The 23,174-nt window shown below is 35.3% G+C and overlaps 1 protein-coding gene across 8 annotated transcripts; it reads right to left on the bottom strand.

The window, feature by feature from the left end:
* LOC127513194 (protein shortage in chiasmata 1 ortholog) lies at positions 1-23,162 on the bottom strand. Of its 8 annotated transcripts, none has more exons than XM_051894823.1 (29): positions 21,979-23,162; positions 21,579-21,699; positions 20,220-20,310; positions 19,887-20,077; positions 19,462-19,621; positions 18,453-18,558; positions 18,200-18,344; positions 17,724-17,819; positions 17,490-17,622; positions 17,042-17,136; positions 16,693-16,944; positions 16,502-16,531; positions 15,331-15,867; positions 14,660-14,827; positions 13,935-14,105; positions 13,711-13,803; positions 13,354-13,529; positions 13,051-13,114; positions 12,901-12,970; positions 12,631-12,806; positions 12,144-12,258; positions 9,785-9,893; positions 9,573-9,700; positions 8,696-8,783; positions 8,386-8,517; positions 7,223-7,372; positions 6,241-6,424; positions 5,422-5,802; positions 1-1,292 (listed from the first exon to the last, which is right to left on the bottom strand). In XM_051894823.1, the coding sequence occupies exons 1-29, from the start codon at positions 22,072-22,074 to the stop codon at positions 1,141-1,143; spliced, it is 4,410 nt and encodes a 1,469-aa protein (XP_051750783.1). In that variant the 5' UTR covers positions 22,075-23,162; the 3' UTR covers positions 1-1,140. The 8 variants fall into 8 exon arrangements, with proteins under 8 accessions (XP_051750783.1, XP_051750782.1, XP_051750780.1 ...); XM_051894822.1 differs by having other exon boundaries at positions 14,660-14,824; positions 15,331-15,897; XM_051894820.1 differs by having other exon boundaries at positions 12,144-12,255; positions 15,331-15,897.
* Positions 23,163-23,174: the final 12 nt, after the last annotated feature.

The following is a 23,174-nucleotide window of genomic DNA, read 5'->3' on the forward strand; positions in this document are numbered from 1 at the left end:
TGAAACTATATATTAAATACTAAATAATATTAATATTAAATTACATAAATATAATACATTTTAATGATATTTATTTTAATTTTCAAGGCAATAAAAAAATACTAAATTACTAATTACTTTACACTGCCAGTCACAGTCATATAAACAGGTTAGACAAATTAAAAGGAAGGTATAATCCAATGATTAACACTCTAACATTGTATCTTAAAAAAAGTCAAGCTTCACTATGCTTGACAAATATTTTTTTTATGTGTTTTGATGTTCTCATTTTAATCCACAGAATAATATGCATCAAAATACTTTGCATATTTTCGACTCTCTTTAAATGTCAGCTTATAAATCTTCACATTGCAAATCTTTTCTAATGGCACTTAATGACGTGAGTGAACCATTTTTATTGATGCGAGTTTAAGTTTATTCATTATTATTATCTTAAACACTTCCACATTCACCCCATCGGGCAACAACAGAAACGACGGACTATTCAAAGCAGACTTATTGCCTATGAGCTCTAACAAATACGTGGCTGTTGTACAAAATGTGTTTCTCTCTATTGTTGGGATGCTGGACGTCCACCTGCTAACAGATCTATTACAGCGACTCTTTCCAATAGTGAAGTGACATCATAATGAAAACCTTCCTCTGATTGGACAACACGGTGCCAAAAAAACCAACAGCATATTCACCCTGACAGAGTAATAATATAGGTTTTGTCTGAATGATGGTAATCTTGTTTAGCATGTCCTGGGGCTTCACATAAATTACACTAGGTTATGACAGAGGCAAGCTTGTGGATCAGCACATTCTTTGGGGCCAAGGTCTCCGAAGCCCCCTCTCGCTCTCTCCCGCACTCTCAACCTCCCTTCAGATCAAAAGCTGGTGTCTCGCTGCAGCAATTGTTGCGTTAAAAGTCTCTCTGAGAATTGTGGGGGATTTGCATAATGGGATTATGGAGGGATTAGGAGTCAGGCAGAGGACAGACACGGTTAGAACGGAGTTGAATTCACGACTCCATTCATACAGACTCGACCGCTCAACACTCCCTGCACCTGCAGAGCTGCCTTTCAGATTGGCCAAAAACTTCAACAACCCGCAAACCTGCCCGAAACTAAACTCTCAACCAATACACACTCAAACGTTTCACCTACCTGAGCTCCGGTTTCCTATAGGAAAGAAATGTGTCTTTAATATTGCAGTTGTTTCTTCAGCAATGCAATTCAATGAAGACTTCTGCTGCACAGATGTTTCTCCTGTGAAAACACTCCAGTAATCTCTCAGATTTGGTCCAAAGTCTGTAATCAAAAGTTACAGTTGTCAAAATGAATTAAAATATTTCTCACCAAATTCTTATGATACCAATGATCAGAGCTGTGCAATCCAAATTAACTATCAAATGTGTCTGTTTTTATTTCGTTTCAAGAAATTCCAAGACAAAGCTGATATTAATTCATGAATTAAATGTAAAAAGAACTAATTTCTCATGAAATAAGAGAAAAAGAGCAAAATATAAGAAATAGAATTTTGCTTTAAAAATATTATATATATATATATATAGCTACAATATATTTTATTTTAAATAAATAATATATACTAAAATAATATAAATATATACTAAAAAGTATATATATATATATACATACACACACTTTTTAGTATATATTATTTAGATTTAAAAAAAACTCATATATATATATATATAACAAATACATCTAATATTTATATTATATATTTAAACATTACACACATAATTTGAAATATATACATTTTATCAAATGTTTACTTATATTTAAATTATATTAATTTTATAATTCAGATTTTTACATTTTCAGGCACACACACGTGTATATTTACTTATATATATATATATATATAATATATATATATATATATATATTTGTGTGTGTGTGTGTGTAGCTACAATATATTTTTATTTTAAATAAATAATATTTATTAAATTATATATAAATATATATACTAATAAATAATATATACTAAATGTATACACACACACACACTTTTTTGTATATATTATTTAGATTTAAAATATATACAGTATATTATTTGCATTATATATATATATATATATATATATATATATATATATATATATAAAATACATCTAGTATTTATATTATATTTAAACATTACACACATATAATTTTAAATATATACATTTTACTAAATGTTTACTTATATTTAAATTATATTAATATAATTCATATTTTTACATTTTCAGGCACAAACACACGAAAACATACACACACACGACATATTTAAAATAAAAATATATTGTAGTTATATATATATATATATATATATATATATATATATGAGTGTGTGTGTGTGTATATATATAGCTACAAAATATTTTATTTAAATATAAATAATATATACTAAAAAGTATATACACACATTGTAGTATATATATTATTTAGATTTAAAATAAAAATATATATTTATATTTTAAATATAGACAGTATATTAGTTGTGTGATATATATATATATATATATATATATATATTTTGTTCAGACTGCCTCAGCAAGGACCTATTACATGCAGGAACTGTTACTATTTGAGCATTTAGTACATTGTTGACAGTGCAGTAAGAGTGACAAGAGATTTGACCCAATGCTTGCAATAAAGAGAGCGGTTAAAAAGGGTCAGATTTGAACAGCATGCTCTGTTCTCACAGCTTTTTTCCATCTGAAAGAGCGCTGTGATTACGGTCACATTACTGACGTGTTTATTTAAAGCGCTGTGTTTTACTGCCTTAGACTGGACACACGTCTTCCCCCTCACGCCCTTGTGTCCGAACGCTGTCTTAAAACTGTGGTTTTATTTGCTTTTGTTTGTGTAGGCAAACAGGGCAGTTCAGATGGTGTTGGAGTTATTTATGGAGGCTGTTTGGTGTTTTACAGAGGCTGAGACTAACAGGGGGTGCAGAGAGAGTGAAAGGGAGTGTGATGGAGGGAGGAAAATGCCCTATGGGAGTGTCTTTTCTCGAGCTCATTCCTGCGAGGGGCTGCCGTCAGACTGCTGGCGCGCTGAGATAAGCCCCTCCGACCCCCATCACTCTCCCTCTCTTCCTCCTCCTCGCATCGTGCGCTGCTTTCTCTCTGCTCTGACTGTCAGCGATAAGAAGATTGTCCTGTAATTGAATGACTATCTTTCTATCACGCTCATTTAAGAAAATAGCGAGGGGCTGGAAACGTGTGGTGTGAGAGATAAATTAATGGCCACTGTCACCAAAGTCGCCAATCAACATCCAGACCGGTAATTTAGAAAATGTTTTTTTAACGCCAATCAATTCAGCTTCACATACCGAATGATTTATTCAGTTTTCCAGACCAGTACACCAATGCGTAGCCGCAGCGTGACCTCCTCTAAATAAGCGATGCCGCAGGAGTAACGTGTAGCAGGAAATGTACGCAGTCGCTTGTTTGTCAATACAGTGCCACATTTGAATAGAACTCTTGCATCTGAATGCAGATGCTTTCTTCACACCTGCTTCTGTGTGCATACTATATGTGTGCACACGTTCTCTCTAAACTGTAGGTTAAAGGTCAGTAGATAAAGGAGCCACGTAATACTGGGGTCTTGTAATTAGAGGAAAAAAACAACACCACACTAAATACTTTTGAACAATCAGAGCTCAAACACTCTGCAGTGTCCTGCGTACATTTAAAAAGATAAATCTTGTTAAATCTAATAAAAACTTGCAATTATAAAAACAAGGTTGGGACATTTTGACCAGTACACTTTCCATGACATTTTTTTAATACGATTTCTGAAAGATATTTAAAAAATGTTACAGAAATTACATTAATACTAATAGTTATTAATAATCAATAATATTACAGTATATTATAATATTCAAAATTACTTTATATTTGAACATTAGAAAAAATATTTGAAAAATTAGAAAAAAAATACATATTCACTACAAAAATGTTCATGAATTTTCAACATTTTTGCAATTGCCATGTCATTTCCAGGCTTGGAAACCAATTTTTTTTAACCCAATGACTCTGAGACCCCTTTGAAAAAAAACAATAAATACAAAAATAATTAATCTAATTTAAAAAATCTACTATTGTAAAATAAATAAATAAAATCTAATAAAAATCTGCAATTGTAATAAAAAAAAAATTAAATTCGATTAAATAAAAATGTCAATTTATAATATATAAATGACAGAAATGTTTGATTTTTTTCTTTACTGTAAATTCAGTTAACAAAAAATACTATAAACACACCTAAAGGATGATAGGTTAATCTTTAATATGAACAATATCTACAACATAAAAATATATGTTTGTATATCCATACGAACATATGGATGAACTGTATTAATTTCACATTATATTCTACATAAAAATTTAAAATACATATGAACATGAGAAATATTCTGGAATTTCACTCAAACGAGTGATAAACCTAAGAGAAAGAAGCAAAACTTTCTCAGAAAAATCTCAGTCTGGTCTGTCCATCATTCCTGCCTGGAACTCGCTCACATAGCAGTTTTCCTCTCTTGCAGTGCGGAGGCACTGGGAATAAACAGACACAAACTAATGGAGCAAAACTCTCCTGTCCTGCATTTCTTTTAACATTTCACATGACATTCTGTCATCATTTCCTCACTCTCATGTTGTTCCAAACCTGTATGACTTTCTTTCTTCTGTTGAACACAAAAGAAGATATTCTGAAAAATGTCTGTTTTTGACCATACAGTGAAAGACAACAGGATCCATATGGAGCTAAATTAATTCATTAAGAAAATGTGATTCACAAATGCACAAGTTAATTCACATTCACAAAAAAAGTAGTTCACAAACTCAACCTTATTAACCAAATTAACAAAATACAATTTTGTTGCACAACCAAATTTACAATCACAAATGCAAAGCACAATTCATAAATATGCAAATATGTATGCACATTTTTGATGTTTCGTATTTTGTGAATATGAATTAGGTTATGTTTTTGTGAACTGCTGTTTGCAAATATATAAACATTTTTTGTGAATGTGAATTAGCTTATGCATTTGTGAATTATGTTTTCTGAATAAATTAACTGAGCAATTAATTTATTTATATATTATAATTAAAAAACATATTTTTTGTGTTCCGCAAAAGAAAGGAAGTCATACATGTTAAGATTCACAAATGCAAAGCACAACAATTTCAAAAATAATTTCTGAATGTTTTGTATTTTGTCAATATGAATTAGATTATGAATTTGTGAATTGCTGTTTGCAAATACATAAACTTTTTGGTGAATGTAAATAAGCTTATTTAGACTATTTTAGCTCCATAGATCTAATGTTGTTCAAAATATCTTTTTTGTGTTCTGCAGAAGAAAGGAAGTCATACAGGTTAGTAATGTGTATGCCGCTGCGTGTGTGTGTGTGTGTGTGTACCACTGTGCGCGTCTTCTCCTCCTCGCCTCTTCCTCTCCTCTCCTGTCGTGCGAGGCGGATCGTTCTCAGGTGAGCTCCGGTGAGTCTGACCCTGCGGCCTAGAGCTGAAAGCACACGCAGTGTTCCTGAACCCCAGCACTTCAGAAGTGGGCAGAGGAGCCAGGGGAACACGGGCAGACCCTCGGGGAACAGCTCGGCCTGGCACTAGATTTGGGTGTTGAATAAATCCTTCACCCTGCGGCTGCCAGACGCTCACTGTAGCTGAAGCTTGGCTGAACTGACTTGGCAATAAGGGGTTGAATGAGTGAGAGTGAGTTGAATCTGGAAGAGATAATTCATTTTTTCTCCATGTTTCCTCTCCTCTTCTTCTGTTATGACCTGCTAATGTGATGAACAACAAGAAGTTATCAGGAAAAAGCACACACTGACTACAGCATAATCAATTAATATTTTGTTGGTTTTTTCATTTTTGCATGTTGATAATTTCTTTGTATGACAGCCTGGCCAAAAATTATGTCCGCACAATTTAGCATGCTTCATTGCGTTATCACAAATAAAAAATTAACTCCAAACACAGCTATGAAATAAGCTTACAGAATCTTACTAACATAAACATTTATTTTATATATTTAGACATTTGTTTTAAATATTTATTTATAATCTAATCATTATTTTATCATTTATTTTCATAAACATATAAATAATAAAGTTATAATGACCAAAGCATTCTTTTCTCACATTTGGTGCTTGGCAAGTATACATTTTGGATGCTGTCTGTGAGATTTAAGCAATTTGTCTTCTCTAAACACTAAGACTGACCAATCAACTGTGTAAACTGGCTATATGGCGTCTTATCCTCCAGGTCTAACTGAGGTTTATCAAGATCCTGAGTCCAGGGAGGCAGATGAGGATGAGCTGGGCTGTTTATGTCTGAGAAGGGTGTATTCTCACTCTTCAGGGTGGCCTTTTTGACTTTGGACTCAGCTGTAATATCACTGAAAAGCTGCGGAAAAACAAAGAGAGTGTGAAAATAGCCATGTTTGCATTCACCCATTTTTAAGCAAATTTTGGGATATTGCATAAAAAACACTGGATGGAAACGCCAAGATGTGCATAAATTCTAAAAATGTGCATAAAAAACCTATGCGCTCAATTTGAGGCGGATAATTTTTTTATCCAAAAAGAAGACACTCATAAACTACGATGGGAACACATTTACTGAATAAATTCCTTTGATGTGCACCAAAAAATCTCACGTGACTGCCTCAACAAAGGATGTGATTGGATAACTGGACTAACCAGCAGATCAATCTCATCGCACAGCATCTCAAATGTTGGTTTGGTCATTCTGAAATGCCTGAGCCAAAGTCTGTCATCAAAATGATTTGGTATAATGACCATCCAGAGGCATCTCACATGATTGTGTTCCAAACAACAAACATCCGCCTCCGAATGCAAGATAAACATGACAGTGTTTATTCTGTTTTATCTGCTGTGCGCTCTGAGGTGGAAGTCATTTATGATGCACAAAAAAGAGCCACAGTGGCTTCCCCAATTGCAGTACCTTTAATTTTTATTACAGCCATTTTGCACAAATTTCCCAGGAAGTGACGATTTTGTTCTCTTAAACACATGGGATGGAAACGGTTTCATTAGCAAATGATTTATGCAATATCCCAATTTTGCTCAAAAGTTAAATTTGCAGCTTTGGATGGAAACATAGTTACTGTCAACAAGACTGATTAACCAACAATGTGCCCTGTGACAGTTTGATCTTGGATAGTAGTGAAACTAGTAGTACCTTAATGACTTTGTGAGGGATCTGTGGGAACATTTCCTGCAGCTCAAAGAAAGAAGCTCCCAGCAGCCACTGCAGTGATGGAGCTCTCCTCAACATCAGTTGAGCAATCAGAGGATTAATGCAGGGAAAATGCAATAGGCAATGCTCTGCCTAAAACAAACACACAGTAATACATCAGTGAATTGAGCAGACAATGATATTAAACTTTCAGCTTCATCTATTGAAGAAAATCTTGTGAGGTTGACAGTTGTTGATAATTCTGCATTTGTCACACACACACACACACACACACACACACACACACACACACACACACATTAACAGCAAAAACAGTTTTTCTGGTGTTACTAGCTACTGATTGGACATACTTAAAATCAGGGAAATTTTCTAAAAATATCAAACTTTTTCCTTTACAATTTGGGTAATAAATTGAAAAATCTTTGTTGTAACAGCAAATAGGCATAATTATCTAAAATGATTAAAAACAAAATAAATATAAACAACAAATGATTTTGTTGAACTCATTCAGAAATAAGAATGACTTTGACATTGTCTGATTTTATGAATGTTAACACAGTGTTGACAAAAAGTAGGAAAACATTGAAATCTTATGAATATCTTAGGTATGTTTTAATTTAATTGAAAGTAATTTTTGTTTTATTTTGTCAAACTGTATAAGCCTACCATGGTTCCAGAGACATGGCTCTAGTTCTCATTCGAAAGTGCGGTTGAAACAATATTTCTAATTTGGTCAAAGACAACTTGTAAATCAATATTTTTTCAATATTATTTTGTGCATTTTATAATGCACATAAAATTATTGCATAAAATGTTTAATAAAAGAACTTAATATTTAACTTTGTGTTCACAGTTCTAATTTAAATGTTGGTTTTCAACAGCATTTAAAAAAAATTAAACAAGTTATTTTTTTATTTTTCCCTTATGGTTAAAATAGAAAATTCGAATGGACACAAATGCACAGGGACCATTTATATTTATCTTTTAATATATATTTTAATCTACAGTATATGAAGCACTGAGTTATAGTCGGAAGTCAGATGATTTTAGGGAGACTGATGATCAGTGACAAAAAGTCATAATTTTGATGAAAGAATAAATATTACGATTTTCTGTGCAAGGAACATTTAAGACCTGTTGTTCACCTCTGTGGGCCGCACACTGAGCCAATCTCTATCCAACCAGCTCAGTCCATCTCTCTCTGAATTCATCAGAGTATGTAAGGAGATCTGATAGATGTAGCTCGCTATCTCTTCTTCCTCACACACCATTAACACCTGAAACACACATACACCACATGCCATGGTCAATAAATATACACAAACTTTGAATGCAAAATACTTTTCAATAGCATAAAACAAGAAATGTCAAACCTGGCCTTGGTATAACCTTTAGAAACTTTGACATTTGTTTTGATGTTTGTTGTCTACTATTAAACTACTATTAAGATTATACCTTGACATCAAACTTCTCAGACTTGATTCCGAACAGCACAGATGCAGAATAGATATGAACCAGATTTATATAGATGTTACTGGAAATCCTAAAATTGGGGAAAATAGTGTTTAGTCTTTGAATCTGGTTGCTGTTTTCTTGGCAAGAGTTTGGCTATGCACAGGAATCAACACATAATGCTTCATAATACAGCTACAGATGGACTTATAGATGCTAATAAGAAAAAAGCACAACCACAATTCAGCATGCAAACATTGCAATACTGAATATTATGTTATATAATGAAAAGTGACAGCCCAATACATCGACCAGGCAGATTAATTAGCTGATATTTGGTCATTTAACAGAAATAGTCGTTCCATGTCAGTTTCAATATCTATCAACAACCTATCAACAGAAATATTCATAGTATATTAATATATTTGTATTTTGAGCAAATATAGTGTAAAATAAATGTTTGTTTAAATTCAACTATTCTCTGTAAATCATTAAAATGTATTACATAGCATTACATCAGTCACCCTCTACTCTGTTATTGGCATCGGCCATTATGGCAACTAATCAGGGTTCAGCAATAAATATGACTTGTACAATTTCCAGTTATGCAAATTATTAAATATTTTTTGTAAAGAATTTTTACAAAATGTTTAATGAAAGATATTCATCTGGCATATATATCTAAAATACAAGGCTAACAATAACATGTATACAATAATTTTGTATATAATTTTGGGGTCAATGAAAATCAGAATCAGAAAGAGCTTTATGTTGCCATTGCAAGTAAAAAACTGAACTAGCTGCCCAATCATTATTGTTGAGCCCTGATAATAATGAATGGTAACATGATCAGACAGATGTAAATGTATTTCAAACTGACAATGCCCTGTGGTTCTCGGCACAGTGCAGAATGAGCCAGCAGCGGCTGAACTGCAGAGATAGTGCTGAGAGTCTCATGACGACACGCTCAGATGCTTGTCCAATCTTCATGTCCAACTCACTCAGCTCCTGAACACACACAGGATTTACATGTTCAGGCCAGGGTCACTTTGTGAATGGTGGTCTGGTGAGCAAGTGAGTATTGGGCATCACCTGGATGAGGATGGCAGTGGTCTCATCCACAGTGATGACATCAAAATGGGTTCCGCCCAGCTTCAGTGCAGATGGAGAATGTTTCCTCTCCAGCAGAACAATATTGTACCTGCAAATAACAGTCTCTGTACATCAGTGTGCGCTCTTTTAAATAAAGGTTCTTTATTGGCCTCAGAACCTTTAACATCCATGGAACATTTCTGTAGTAGAAAAGGTTCTATAGATTTTTAAACTGTTCTACACACCAAGAAAAAAATGGTTTAAGAACTGTTCACTGACATTGGTTCTATGAAACTCACCTTTAGGAACCTTTATTTTCAAGAGTGTACAGTACATACAGGTTTTTGAATGCAAGAATAGAGTGCTGCACGGATGAGTCCTAAAACCCGGAAAAAAGTTCACAATTTAGGGTGTACTCACACTAGGCGCTCTGAGCCGTGCCCGAGCGCTTTTGACCCCCAAAGCCTGGTTCGTTTGACTAGTGTGATCGCTCTGTTCCATGCCCGGGCGCAGTTCATTTAGCTGTCCCTGGCCCGCTTGGAAGAGGTGGGACAGAGCACGGTTCAGTTGGGCTCGAGCGCAGTTCACATGCAGTGTGAGCGCTAACTGTGCCGGAGCACGGAACAGCTGCTAATTTTGTGTGCACGACGGCAAACATCTTTATTACTACTTGGATAGTACACTTTTCAATTAATGTAATTAATTTGAGTGTATTTGGGTTTATAACAGGTCTGGTTCTCACCTTATTGATGAACAGAAATTGTAGTTGGCGAGTTCAGCTGCAAATTCCTCCATTAACATCAGCTGCCTTTGTAATAATCCTCTGATACGTGTAAGTGAAAATTGCTGCGCGGCATAAATGATAAATCTATTAGGCAGTTTCTTAGCGAAAGTGCTTTTCTTCCTGTTTTCTTCCATACAAAAAGTAGCATCGTATATGACGTAAGCATGCTCTGGCCCAGAATGTAAGTGCAATATGAGTGCAGGCCAGCGGGGGAGTGGGGAGGGGGGACAATCGCGCTCTGGCTTGGTTCAAGGCAACCGTGCCTAGTGTGAGTACAACCTTAGAACTTCCAGTTCTATCGTCCTGATGTCAATGGGGTTTTAATGGGTTGTTGGTTAAATGTCAAGACACTGTAGATGTACACCTGTGAAAGAATTCTTGATATCTTGAATACTGTTGTTATGGCAACGTGTCAAACTTTACAGAATAAACTAAAAAGAATAAACTTTTTGGGTGTTTTTGAGGCTCTAAGATTGCTTCAAATTGCATGAAACTTGACACACACATCGGGGTTGTCAGACAGAAGACATGGGCAAAACCTTAGAAATGGGCGTGGAGGAGGGGCTCTATAGCGCCCCCTTTTGACATAAGTAGGGGGGTTAGTTTTGCCTACAGTCACCAAACTTGGTACATATATTGCTCTCATCGAGCTGGACAACTTTCTAATTTACAGTCATTAGCTACAACCAACAGGAATTCGGCTATTTTGGTTTGAATGTGGATTTTTTTGAAAAATCAGGCTCTGAATTTTTAACTACTTCTCGTGGGAGATTCTTATGATTCACACCAAACTTTTTGAACATAATGCCAAGACATTGACGATGCTACACTGTGAATGGATATTGGATATCTCGAACGGTGTTGCCAAGGAATTAAATTAATGACAAAAAGGGAAACAGGAAGAGTCTCACATCTTGACAAATTCCTTTCATCTTTTACTCACTCTCTTGACGTCCCATATATATGACTTTCTTTCTTCAGATGAACACAAACAAATTTTTTTTAGAAAAATCATTCATCTCTGTGAGTCCATAAAATGCAAATGAAAAGTCCATACAATGCAAACAGTACACCGTATGAATTACCATTGTGTTTACTTTGTGTGGTTTTTGAAGCGTCAGCTTTGGGGTCCCATACACTTGCATTATATGAACTCACAGAGATGTTCATCTTAAGAAACATTGTCATATACACTACGAGTCAAAAGTTTGCATACACTAACACACAAAAAATAAAAAACAGTATAAATGTAAGAAATGTTTCTTGAGCACCAAATCAGCAAATTAGAATGATTTCTGAAATCATGTGACACTGAAAACTGGACTAATGGCTGCTGATAATTCATCTTTGCCATCACATTAATAATTAAATTTTATATTAAAATAAACAAGTTATTTTAATTAAAATATTTTACATTACTGTATTTTTGATCAAATAGATGCAGAATATATTTATTATTGCAAAACCACCACAGCTTAATGTATCAAACTACATGCGCTAACCACTAAGGCAAAGCACTTACATTTTTTTAAAACAATGACATAGAAGTTTCTAACAACTACTTGAGTAACTCACATTGTCTCCAGTGTGAACTGTATCTTTAAGCGGTTCAGTAAACCATCCGTGATGAGCAGCACAAATGGAACAGTGTCCAGATATGATTTAGCAGTTGATTCTTCTGAGATATCTGCTAATGAATGATTCAAATGTATAACAGATGAAAATGCAAGGATCATGCAACACTGCAATCATAAATAACCTTATTATAGAATCAATCATCAATAATTTAACTGTAATTGTACTTCAATGTTTGAATGCTGTGTTAAAATATAGGAAAGATATCTCATTTTTTGTTCAAACCAGCCATAAGCAACAGGACATTAGACCAAACACTTGCATTCTATTTCTGCAGTGTCAATCTGAAAAGGCACACTAACACTGAAATCTCATTGGTCCAGAATCCCGCTCTATATAATTGTGCATTAAACATCAAATATGTTCTTATTGGCTGTGATTACTGACATTACAGCATCATGTGAGCATGAAGGATTGTTGGACTGACTGGATTCAGGCACTGCAGTGGAGAAGGAGATAAAGTCGATGTTTCTCTCTGAACACACACTGCCGAAGGGCGAGTGACCCACACAGTGAAGCTCAAACACCACACTGAAACTCTGCCATGGGAAATCAGGACCAATGTGCTGACTGCACACAACGACACACCTACTGTAGGACAGTCTGAGGAGAAAGGAGACAGACACATTAAATCAGGCCTTATATCCACACCTCATGTATTCAGTTTACACCTGTAGAGATAAGGACAAAAAGAGACCTGTCCATCACTTCTCTGCTCACTACTTTATGCTTTCCTTCACCCGGGACGATTTCAGACACAGAGTTTCCTAAACACAGGCACACACACACAGAATCAGGCAGGACAATAACTGCACCGTAACAATCTTGTTTTTGAGAAATTAATTACCTGATACCTGGTTGAGAGCTGAAAGCAGCTCTTTGTTTACACCATTCACTGTTAACACTAGGACCTGCTCACATGCAACAACAGTCATTAAACATTCACATTCTGTAAAATTTGCTTGTTTGAACAGAACGCTTAGGTAAGTTAAGTCAACGTTATTTGTATAGTGCTTTTCACAATACACATTGTTTCAAAGCAGCTTTACAAAAAATCATGATGTTAATTTTTATAATATCTCAATATCTTCACACTAGTTAATATCCAAGCACTAGTTTTAACTCTAAACAACTCTGTATTAAATCTCACTCTAGTGTTGTGGTTAGCGTGGGAGTTCATCCATGTGTTGATTTGCTCCTGGAGCTCCAGTAGTTTAGGGTTGGGCTCCTGCCTCTTCTGACTCAGATACTGCAATACCTCAAACTTCCTCAACAGCTCATTCAAACAGCTAAGAGTACAGGAGTCCTTCGCCTGAGCCAGGTACTCTATTCAAAGATAGATTTTGCAGGTGTGTGAGTAAAGATATATTAAAGATACGATGAGATCTCAGTTGTTGAGACCCCCCAAATGGGGGTTCATGAGGGAATAATTCAATCATATATAAAATTACAATAAATAAATGTGGCTGCACAATTAATCAACATGAGGTTTTTTTCTAATATTTACCAGCAGCTGCATTGAGGTCACATCCGAAGAGGACGTGTTCCTTCAGTGTTACCAGAATATGTAGCAGTGGCATCTCATTAACACTATCTGCATCTGCCACAAAAATAATACAAAACATTTCTTATTTAAAAACCATCATGTGGTGAGATATGGATGCTGCGGTGCAGTTGAACATCTAGACTTCTGTGCATTCCTATAATATGTGAGAAAGTGTCTCTTCTGACCCTGTTCTGTCCGAAGCATTCGCTCCTGCTGCTTTAGAAGGAATCGTGTGAGTTCGGAAGACAGAGTGCCAAAGTCTCTGTTGTTCAAAGCAGAGATGCCCAACTTCTGCATTTTACTCATAGAGGGCAGAGCCATCGCATGCAGTTCCCTATAAGCATGTCTCTGACTCTCTACAGCAATAAACACAGAAATACAGTGATTATTTCTCAAGCTAAACAAATAAATAACTAAGGATATACAAAAAAAACATGTAGTTTGTGCTTACAACAATTTGTTAAAAGGTTAGTTCACCCAAAAATGAAATTTCTGTCATTAAGTACTCACCCTCATGTCGTTCTAAACCCGTAAGACCTTCGTTCATCATGACAGGGTGGAGAAGAAATTTTTGAATAAAGTCGTTATTTTTGTTTTGTTTTTGCACACAAAAAGTATTCTTGTCGCTTCATAACATTAAGGTTGAACCACTGCAGTCACATTGACTATTTTAACAATGTCTTTACTACTTCTCTGGACCTTGATTGTGGTAATTTCGTTGCTTTCTATGGGAGATAAAAAAAAATCTCTCGGATTTCATCAAAAATATCTTAATTTGTGTTCTGAAGATGAACGAAGGTCTTGCAGGTTTGGAACAGCATGCGTGTGAGTAATTAATGACAAATTTCATTTTTGGGTGAACTAACCCTTTAATCTAATGTTTATGCAAATATTTCAGATCTGCGGATACCTGTGGCTTGGACGTATACAATCTTGCTGATGATCTCTTGCTTCTCTTCACAGGGAAAGCTCTTCTCAGAGGCAATGACACTCCTTCCTGCATCTGAGGCGTGATTCACTACATTTATCCTGTTATCGGGCAAGGCTTTTCCAATAGAATTCTGATTCACGGTTACTTCTGAAAGATATTAGACTTTTATCACTTTAAGTCAATTCATGGCTTAAATAATGCAATAATGGTTATCTCATTTTTTTAATGTTTTTTTTTAATGTACTTATGTCAGTATATTCAATTTAACATTCAGTATGCAACCCCTCCTACCAAAAATTATTAAAATTGCTAAGCAAGCAGAATAAGATACTGTTCAAGTTATGTAACTACCAATAAAAGATATCGGGTAAGACCTTCAAACACTCTGCTGTTCCTAGACATCAATTGTTCAAAAATATTTGTAAAAAAATATGTTTGAATCCCTTTAACTTTAATATCAACATGAAATCAAAATAGAATTCTTATTTTTTATGGAATATGACTGGACAAAATCAAGTCCCGCTCTACATTTGCTTCTCATTCAAGAAGCCCCTTTACTTGGACATGTGTAACAATAGTGAAGAAAAATAACAATTTATGTTTCATGCCAACTTTAAACACTATTAATAAAAGTCCTGGATTCACTCTACCTGCAGATGTTGGACTGCTCTGTTGAGGTTTTTGCATTGGACTCATCTTTCTTAATGTCACAAAAGACATTAAAGTGTCTTCGTAAGTATGAACTACTGAATTGTTTCCCTTTCTGCCTCTAAAACAGTTTGATAACGGAGATGATTTAGAGATTATGTTTTCTCTTCTCTGTTCTGACTTCTCAGGAAGTTTACGTATAGTGGATATTACTTCAATATCTTTAACACCGTGCTTCAATGGAGATGACTTAGACATCTCGACCAAACTGTGTTGTTTCTCTGAAAGACATGTGGAGGAAATTGTCTGGCTCCCAAAGCATCTTTCTGCTGGACTAGACATGTGTTGCTCTATCTCTACAGCTTTACAGTCTATTCCTCCAGTTGTTGTCACTGTAGAACTGTCTCCTTGGTGAGACATGCGCTCCATTATGAAGAACTTCACAGTCGTCCCTCTCTCCACCTGTGTAGGTACAGCTGACTGCAGAGGCTTACTCTGGGAAGGGTGAACTGCAGTGGGACGGCCTGAAGATGGCAGTGCTGAGGAAACAGAGTGATTTTGCTCATTTCCTGGACAAAGATTAAAGGAAATCGACAGATTCAGTACAAGTTAAGCTCAATCAACAGCATTTGTAGCATGTTGATTACCAACTTAAACTATATTAATTGAGCTGTATAGTTGTTCTTGTCATGTATACGGTCATTTTATGGTTTATGGTGTCGTAAAGTTGTAAAATTCAATATACCTTTACACGGAAGGGGTTAGTAAGTAATTTTATTTTACACTAAAATCATGTTAACATTCATATTGTTTATGTCATGTTGCTATACTACTGAAAGAGTCAGTGTATATTTAATGTTAATTTATTGGCCCCTTTCATTTCAATTATAAATGCTTTACTGTAACCCAGATTTTTGTCATTTTAAAATAAAAGGAGGCTGGAAGAAAATTTTTGTGGTAATCAAAATTATGTCAGTTAAAAACTATAACAGTTATAAAAAAAAAATAAAAATAAAAAAAAACTGTCGACTGAACTTTAAGCTGGAGTCCGTAGTTTTGCCTCTTTGAAACCTACAAGTTATTTGTGGAATTATCATCTTTCATGCAACTGATCATGACTGAATATATATTTAGCTCATAATTGAAATGATGAGAGAAACTTCAAAAGCTCACCAGCATTTGAGGCACACTTACTCAGCAACTCTGTAAAAACACAACATTACCACACAGAACTTAAGAGTAATATTGCATTCAAACAAAACCTTCAAACCATAAATATATATTTTTTTAAAGAGTAATATTGCATTCTGACTAAAATACATCTTACATAGATCATACATGCATAGTTCACAATAAGATCTTACCATCTATTTTCACAATAGACAGTGGTGAGAATATTTCATCCATGTGTGATTCTCTCACAGCTCTCTTGCATTTTTTTGTGTAAATTTTCTCAGTGTAGATGGAGAGATTAGGCATCGTCACTGTACTGTCCGTGAAGTGAAACTGGCCCATATTATCTTTGGGTTCTGGGACTGGTTCCATCTCCACCTTCAGCAGTGTAAGAAGCTCTGAAAGTGACTGAATGTGGACCAAGGGCTTAGTTACCTGTGGTTCTGTACACACAACACAATGGAGTTTAAGGACTATACACACTTTATGGATAGAAACCAGTGAAAGTTTGTCACATTACCATCTATATGTCCACATTACCAGCAAGTAAAAACTTAGACGCGCATTGGGGATGTTTCTCTGCCATCCAAACGGCTTTTTCCATATTTTCACAATCACTGTCTGACATGAAATGCCTAGGAAAAAGTATAGTACATGTTATTTTCTTTGTCATATGGATAATTATGAGTAGTGTTTTCATTGACATAAAGTCAACATGATATAAAAATTGACTTTATTACACATTCACGGTCTTACTGTGAACAATTCATCAGAGAACATTATTCCCCCCAAAAAAATCTTGAATATACTATTTTACTTGAAAATATTTCACATTATGGAAGCAGAATTGATTGTGAATGCCATTTCATGTTGGCTTGAAGAATGAAAACAAACCTGTTGTAGATGTCATGGAACATCCTAAGACATATTTACTGCAACAAATATTCACAGCCTTCCCTTCTTGTTATAACAAAAGCATCAAACTCACTGCTTATAAACTGGTGACAGGATTTCAGCTGACAGAAGTCTGCTGGGCATAAACAGGTCTGGTAGACACAGCGTATGATTACATGGTGAAAGAGGCAGGTCTAATTCCATCTCAGCATAAGACCTCAAAGCAACTGCAATGAAAGGTTTTGAAGTCACTGGAGATTAGCAGAGCAACCTACAGCAGGAAACACTCTTTGATTGTGATTAAATATGAACAGTCAATTCACATTACCTGGAGATTTTGGCTCCTTAAAGGTGACGTTAGCTAAACTGCTTTCAGCCATTTCCAGGATCTCCAACTCAGTCGTGAGTTTATCAGCGAAGGTGGCTATTTTTTAAATAAAATGATTGACATTTTATGAAATACACTGGCCCCCAAAAAAGTCAGTTATAAATGTAAATGTCTGATTGTAATTGCACTAGATAACAAAATATAAAAGTGGCATTTGCACTTTACTGAGAATCTTTTGCAATGACTTTCAATCAACTGGTGTTTGAACAATGCATATATTGTTTTATTTAATCCAAACAAATGTCTTTTTGTCAAATGTTCTGCTTGGAAGGTGTACTTGTGCTTCTTTCTTTAAAATAAAAACCACCTCCTTTAATATTTTGTTATCTAAAGCAATGACATTCAGACATTTTTAAGTGTGACTTTATTTTCAAACTACTCTTTGTGGCCACTGTATATTATTTGCTATGTATTACCTTCTTTAAAAAGATCTTTCAAGGGGAAACGTTCTTCTATTGGTTCTCGGGTGACATTTAGAAAACCTTGCAGTTTTGCAAAAGAAAAAATTGGCTCTTGTCTTCGGGATGAATCCATATGAAGTTCAACAGGCAACATTAGTGACTGTGGAGAAATCACAGCTGGTATTTGAAATACTAAAACTGCTTCCTAAGCTCAAAAAGCACAACCAATGGATTTTTTACTGAAACATGATTCAGTTTTGTAGATTACCTCTTCATTCAGTGCTGCCTCTTTTTTGAACACCTCTATAACATTTCCTCCAGTAAATGTGGCACCCGTTTCTTCGTCTAAAACTGCATCATATGAGGCACAGTGTCTAGGAGAAAGAAATATGAGTGAGCTGAAAATATCATTTCAGTGCATGCATACTTATGCAAAATACATTTTTAAAGGAATTTACTCACCCCCATGTCATCCAAGATGTTTGTCTTTCTTTCTTCAGTCGAAAAGAAATTAAGGTTTTTGAGGAAAACGTTCCAGGATTTTTCTCCATATAGTGGACTTCAATGACTACCAATGGTTTGAAGGTTCAAACTGCAGTTTCAATGCAGCGTCAAAGGGCTCTACTCAATGGAAAGGTCACGCGCAACGTAGGCGGAAGTATCGAGCAAGTGTTTACAAAGCGAACGTTGCAAAGACTAAGTCAAATAACCTTTACAAAAAAAAGGTAATACAACGATGTCGGACGATTTTGAAGTTGGAGGAGAAAATGAGTTTTTCACCCTACCGCGGTACTTCCGCCTACGTCACACTTGACCTTTCCAACGTGATTACATAATGCATGGCGCATCGCAGATCTAGTGCAAGACGAGCATTTGTGGTTAAAAAGTATATAATTTTTAATCTTTTAGAAAATGGCCGATCGTTTCGCTAGACAATACCCTTATTCCTCAGCTGGGATTGTGTAGAGCCCTTTGAAGCTGCATTGAAACTGCAATTTGGACCTTCAACCCAATGAACCCTGTTGAAGTCCACTATATGGAGAAAAATCCTGGAATGTTTTCCTCAAAAACCATAATTTCTTTTCGACTGAAGAAAGAAAGACATAAACATCTTGGATGACATGGGGATGAGTAAATTATTAGGAAATTTTTAATTCCGAAGTGAACTAATCCTTTAAAGTAATGATCCACTCTTCCCAGACTTTTCTTTGGGGCTTTTTTTTTTTTTTTTTTTTTAAAGTTCTTTATGGGAGAAAGAAATATATTGTGTTTTGTACCTAAAAACAAGCCCTTCTAAGAGATTTACTGATGAATTGAGAACAGGATCCGAGACAGTCATGATCTTCAGCCTCTGAAGCATCGTTTGAAATGGAGGCAGGTGGCTTTTGAACCGCTGCAGATGGTCACCGAATATCACCTCCTCTGGCAGAGTGAGATCTGAGATTTCATAGACAAGTTAAGGAAGGATTATCATCTAGAGACTTTCCATTGTGAGGCCATCAGAAGGACTTCTGAGGTCCAAGAACGTATAAAGATCCTTTTGAAATCCTTTTGAAAGCAAGCCGTGTGATGTGCTGGGTATTTTTAGCACACATCTACCCCTTTTTTTCACATCAAAGCCAAAAATCTGATATAAAAGTGATGCAGTATACAGAAACAACAAAAATATAAACAAAATATTACTAAATACTCCAGTTCCCACCATCACAGGTAAAGCAACATGCATCTGGTGTACATGGACTGAAACTCTCTTCCCAAGGTGACCTGATGGCACTGCTCTCAACTCCATCTAAAAGCCAGAGGACTTCTGCAGTACCAATACTGCACTGAGAGGCAGGATTAGAGCTGGGAACCACTTCCTCTAGTCTTCTTCCTGTCTGCAACACACTGAACCTAAACACACCACAGCTCAATATGAAGAACTTGTATAATTAAACACAACTGAGAGAAATTTACTCTCAGCTGGGTGTGGACACAATCTAAAGACACAAATATGAAAGCAACTTTTAAAGGGCATTATAGAAACAGTTCAAACCTTTCCAAACAGTCACTGAAATGTATGTTGGCCTTCAAGTCATCCATTACAGATCCAGTCATTTGTAGAGTACACATGGATATTTTGTTCTCTGTCATAAATGACATAAGTCAGTGTTGATATGCTATCACAAGACAGTTATATTAACAGTACATTAGTTTAAGAACAAAGCTGTTCTTTTCCATACAATGAAAGTACATTTCTTATTCAATAAAAATCTTCCCCCCTTGTGAATCACTAAAAGAGCAAAACATCTTCATTGCGTTACACAGAAAAAAGAAAATCATCTTGAATGAGTGAGTATTTTATGTCACAATTCTCATTTTAAGGCAGAGGGCACATGGACTATTTTAATGATCTCTTTAATACCTTTCTGGGCCTTGAAATTGGTAATTGCATTTCTGTCTATGGGGGATCAGAAAGCTCTCAAGATTTCATCAGAAATATCTTAATTTGTGTTCCAAAGGTTTGGAACTAAATGAGGGTGAGTAATTAATGAGAGAATTTTTATTTTTGAGTGAACTAACCCAACTGTGGGATATCAAAGGCAGCGAAGGATACATCTACGCTGACTTCAATGAAGATGAAGTTACTGTATCTCAGGAGACAGGAAGTAAAGCTAACACTGCCTTCCTAACTTGTAATGCATCTTCTGAAGGCAGCGTTTTTAAGATTTCGGACGCAACCTAGATCAGTGCTGGAAACCTCTAGCCCTCAAGATCCACTTTTATGCTAGAGTTGCCCATCCCTGTACTAGATACACAAACTTGCCACACTTACTCCATGGTACCCAGTAAGCAATGTCTAACAGGTGTCCATTGTGAGGGCTTTTATTCACATACATTCATCAACGCACACATCAGTTGTGGTAAACAGAAGCTTGAGCATATTTGCTTGACATGCGAGAACCAGTGAGGTTCATTCTCATGTGTTACGCAGCAATTATGAGCTTCGTTAAGAACCAAAGAGGTTTGTTCTCACGTGTCAAGCAGGTTCGGTTGAGCTTCTGTTTATGTTCGCTGATCAATGTTTATATGTGAATAAAAGCCTAAATTAAATCTGTTCATCATATAAAGCGATCGAGTCTCTTCAGAAAATTTGGACTAAACCGCTTAATTTATATGGATTAGTTTTATGATCTCTTTATGAACTTTTTGAAGCATCAAAGTGTCAGTTGCGTAGCTGTCAATGGAAGGACAGAAATCTCTCAGATGTCATCAAAAATATCTTAATTTGTGTTCCAAAGATGAAAGAAAGTCTTACTGGTAGATCAGTGCTGGAAACCTCTGGCCCTCAAGATCCACTTTTATGCTAGAGTTGCCCATCCCTGTACTAGATACACAAACTTGCCACACTTACTCCATGGTACCCGGTAAGCGATGTCTAACAAGTGTCCATTGTGAGGGTAGATGTTGCCGTCTAGCTGGAATGGAACTGGAATTTCTAACACGTTCATCATCAGTCTGCATCTGACTGAAGCCTAAAACACATGACATCTCAATATTTAAAAGTTTGTAAGCATTTCAATTTATTTTATATTTTAATATCACACGTTTGTATCCTTATTCTTATTTTTATATTATTACCCCCTCAAGCACTTTTGAATTATTTTATCTTACACACTTTTCGGTTTTATTTTTGTTAAATTGCTAATGTTTATTCAATAAAAATACATCTCAATAATGTTGTCCAGTAAATCCTCTGATATAGAATAACTAAATATGACAGTGCATGAATGGAAATCAGTGTAGGAACTCACCTCAGAGATGTAATCAATACCCTTATACCTGACAGTCTTGAAACTTGCACTTTGTTGGGTTCGACCACATGAATTAGACACGGTGTGATTATTCATATTGAAACCACACGAACGGATATTAAACAACCAAAACCTAATAAATTACAATATATTAAATACCGTCTCCTTTGTTGTGGATTATTCTGAAATCTTTAAGCGCATCGGAGTCCACTGTCAAAGAAAAGTCAATTTTTTTCCTCAGTCGCACGGAATTAAGTAAAATGTTAAAACGGCTAGCGAAAACTCACTTTGATGTGGCCTGTCAAACGATATTATAATGTATCGTGAAATGTCGGTTCTTTTGAAATTGCGAACGATGACTAAAAATGAAAAGTTTCATTACATCAATTTATACAAGATTATAGAGTTAAACGGTCGGCTGTGCACTTACAACTGGTAGTCACTAATAAATCTAAAGTTAAAATGTCTGAGGTAAGACTTTCCTGTCGCAGCAGCAATTCACGCGCCTTCACTCAGTGATTGACAGGATGAAGAAGCTACAAGACCACGCCCACTACGCGCCTACTCTCATTGAAGTTCGTTTTTTCCCTTAAAGGGATCCCCTGGTGTTAAGACTCGTTAATGTTAATATAACGTAAATGATGTTTTTTTTACTGAAATATGTAGTAGAAAACCCGTGAAAGATTTACGTAATTTAAAAAAAAAAATCCATAACATATTTGAGCAATGGGCGGCGCCATTTTGTTTGCGTTCTATGTCGATAACGTCAAATGGTTGCACTCTGTCAGCTACTTACATTACTCTATGGCTATTTTTACCGCAACATAACTCTCTCTCTCTCTCTCTCTAATATATATATTTTCTTTTATTTTAATATTCCAGACACCCATTTCATTGTCATGCTGAAGCTGAAACATTGGTAGTGGGAGAAAAAACTGTGGTAGTGCACTGCCATCTAAAGGATATATTTATGTTTTTAAAAATCCTCATTGCATATGTGATCCATCCTTTTCAACACTGTGCTGTCTATGTGCACTCTGGACGTATTTAATTGTTAAATAAAGACACTGAGAGACATTAATGCTTACACCTTGATGAATTCAACTGTAATTTTAATTTACTTTTCTTGATATTTTTGTATATTATTTTTCAATTTTTTTTTTTCTTAAGTATTTCAGTTGGTTTTCATTATAATA

This window comes from Ctenopharyngodon idella, chromosome 5 (assembly GCF_019924925.1).
Source record: "Ctenopharyngodon idella isolate HZGC_01 chromosome 5, HZGC01, whole genome shotgun sequence".
In the NCBI taxonomy this organism is placed as follows: Eukaryota; Metazoa; Chordata; class Actinopteri; order Cypriniformes; family Xenocyprididae; genus Ctenopharyngodon; species Ctenopharyngodon idella.

Excerpts from the sequence above, each read along its gene's own strand:
- LOC127513194 (XM_051894819.1), bottom strand. The coding sequence starts at position 22,074 with ATGAATAATCACACCGTGTCTAATTCATGTGGTCGAACCCAACAAAGT. Across the intron at positions 17,137-17,489 it reads CTGTCACCAGTTTATAAGCA|GCATTTCATGTCAGACAGTG; the intron begins GTGAGTTTGATG and ends ACTTTTTCCTAG. Across the intron at positions 15,898-16,501 it reads TAAGTGTGCCTCAAATGCTG|GAAATGAGCAAAATCACTCT; the intron begins GTGAGCTTTTGA and ends ATCTTTGTCCAG.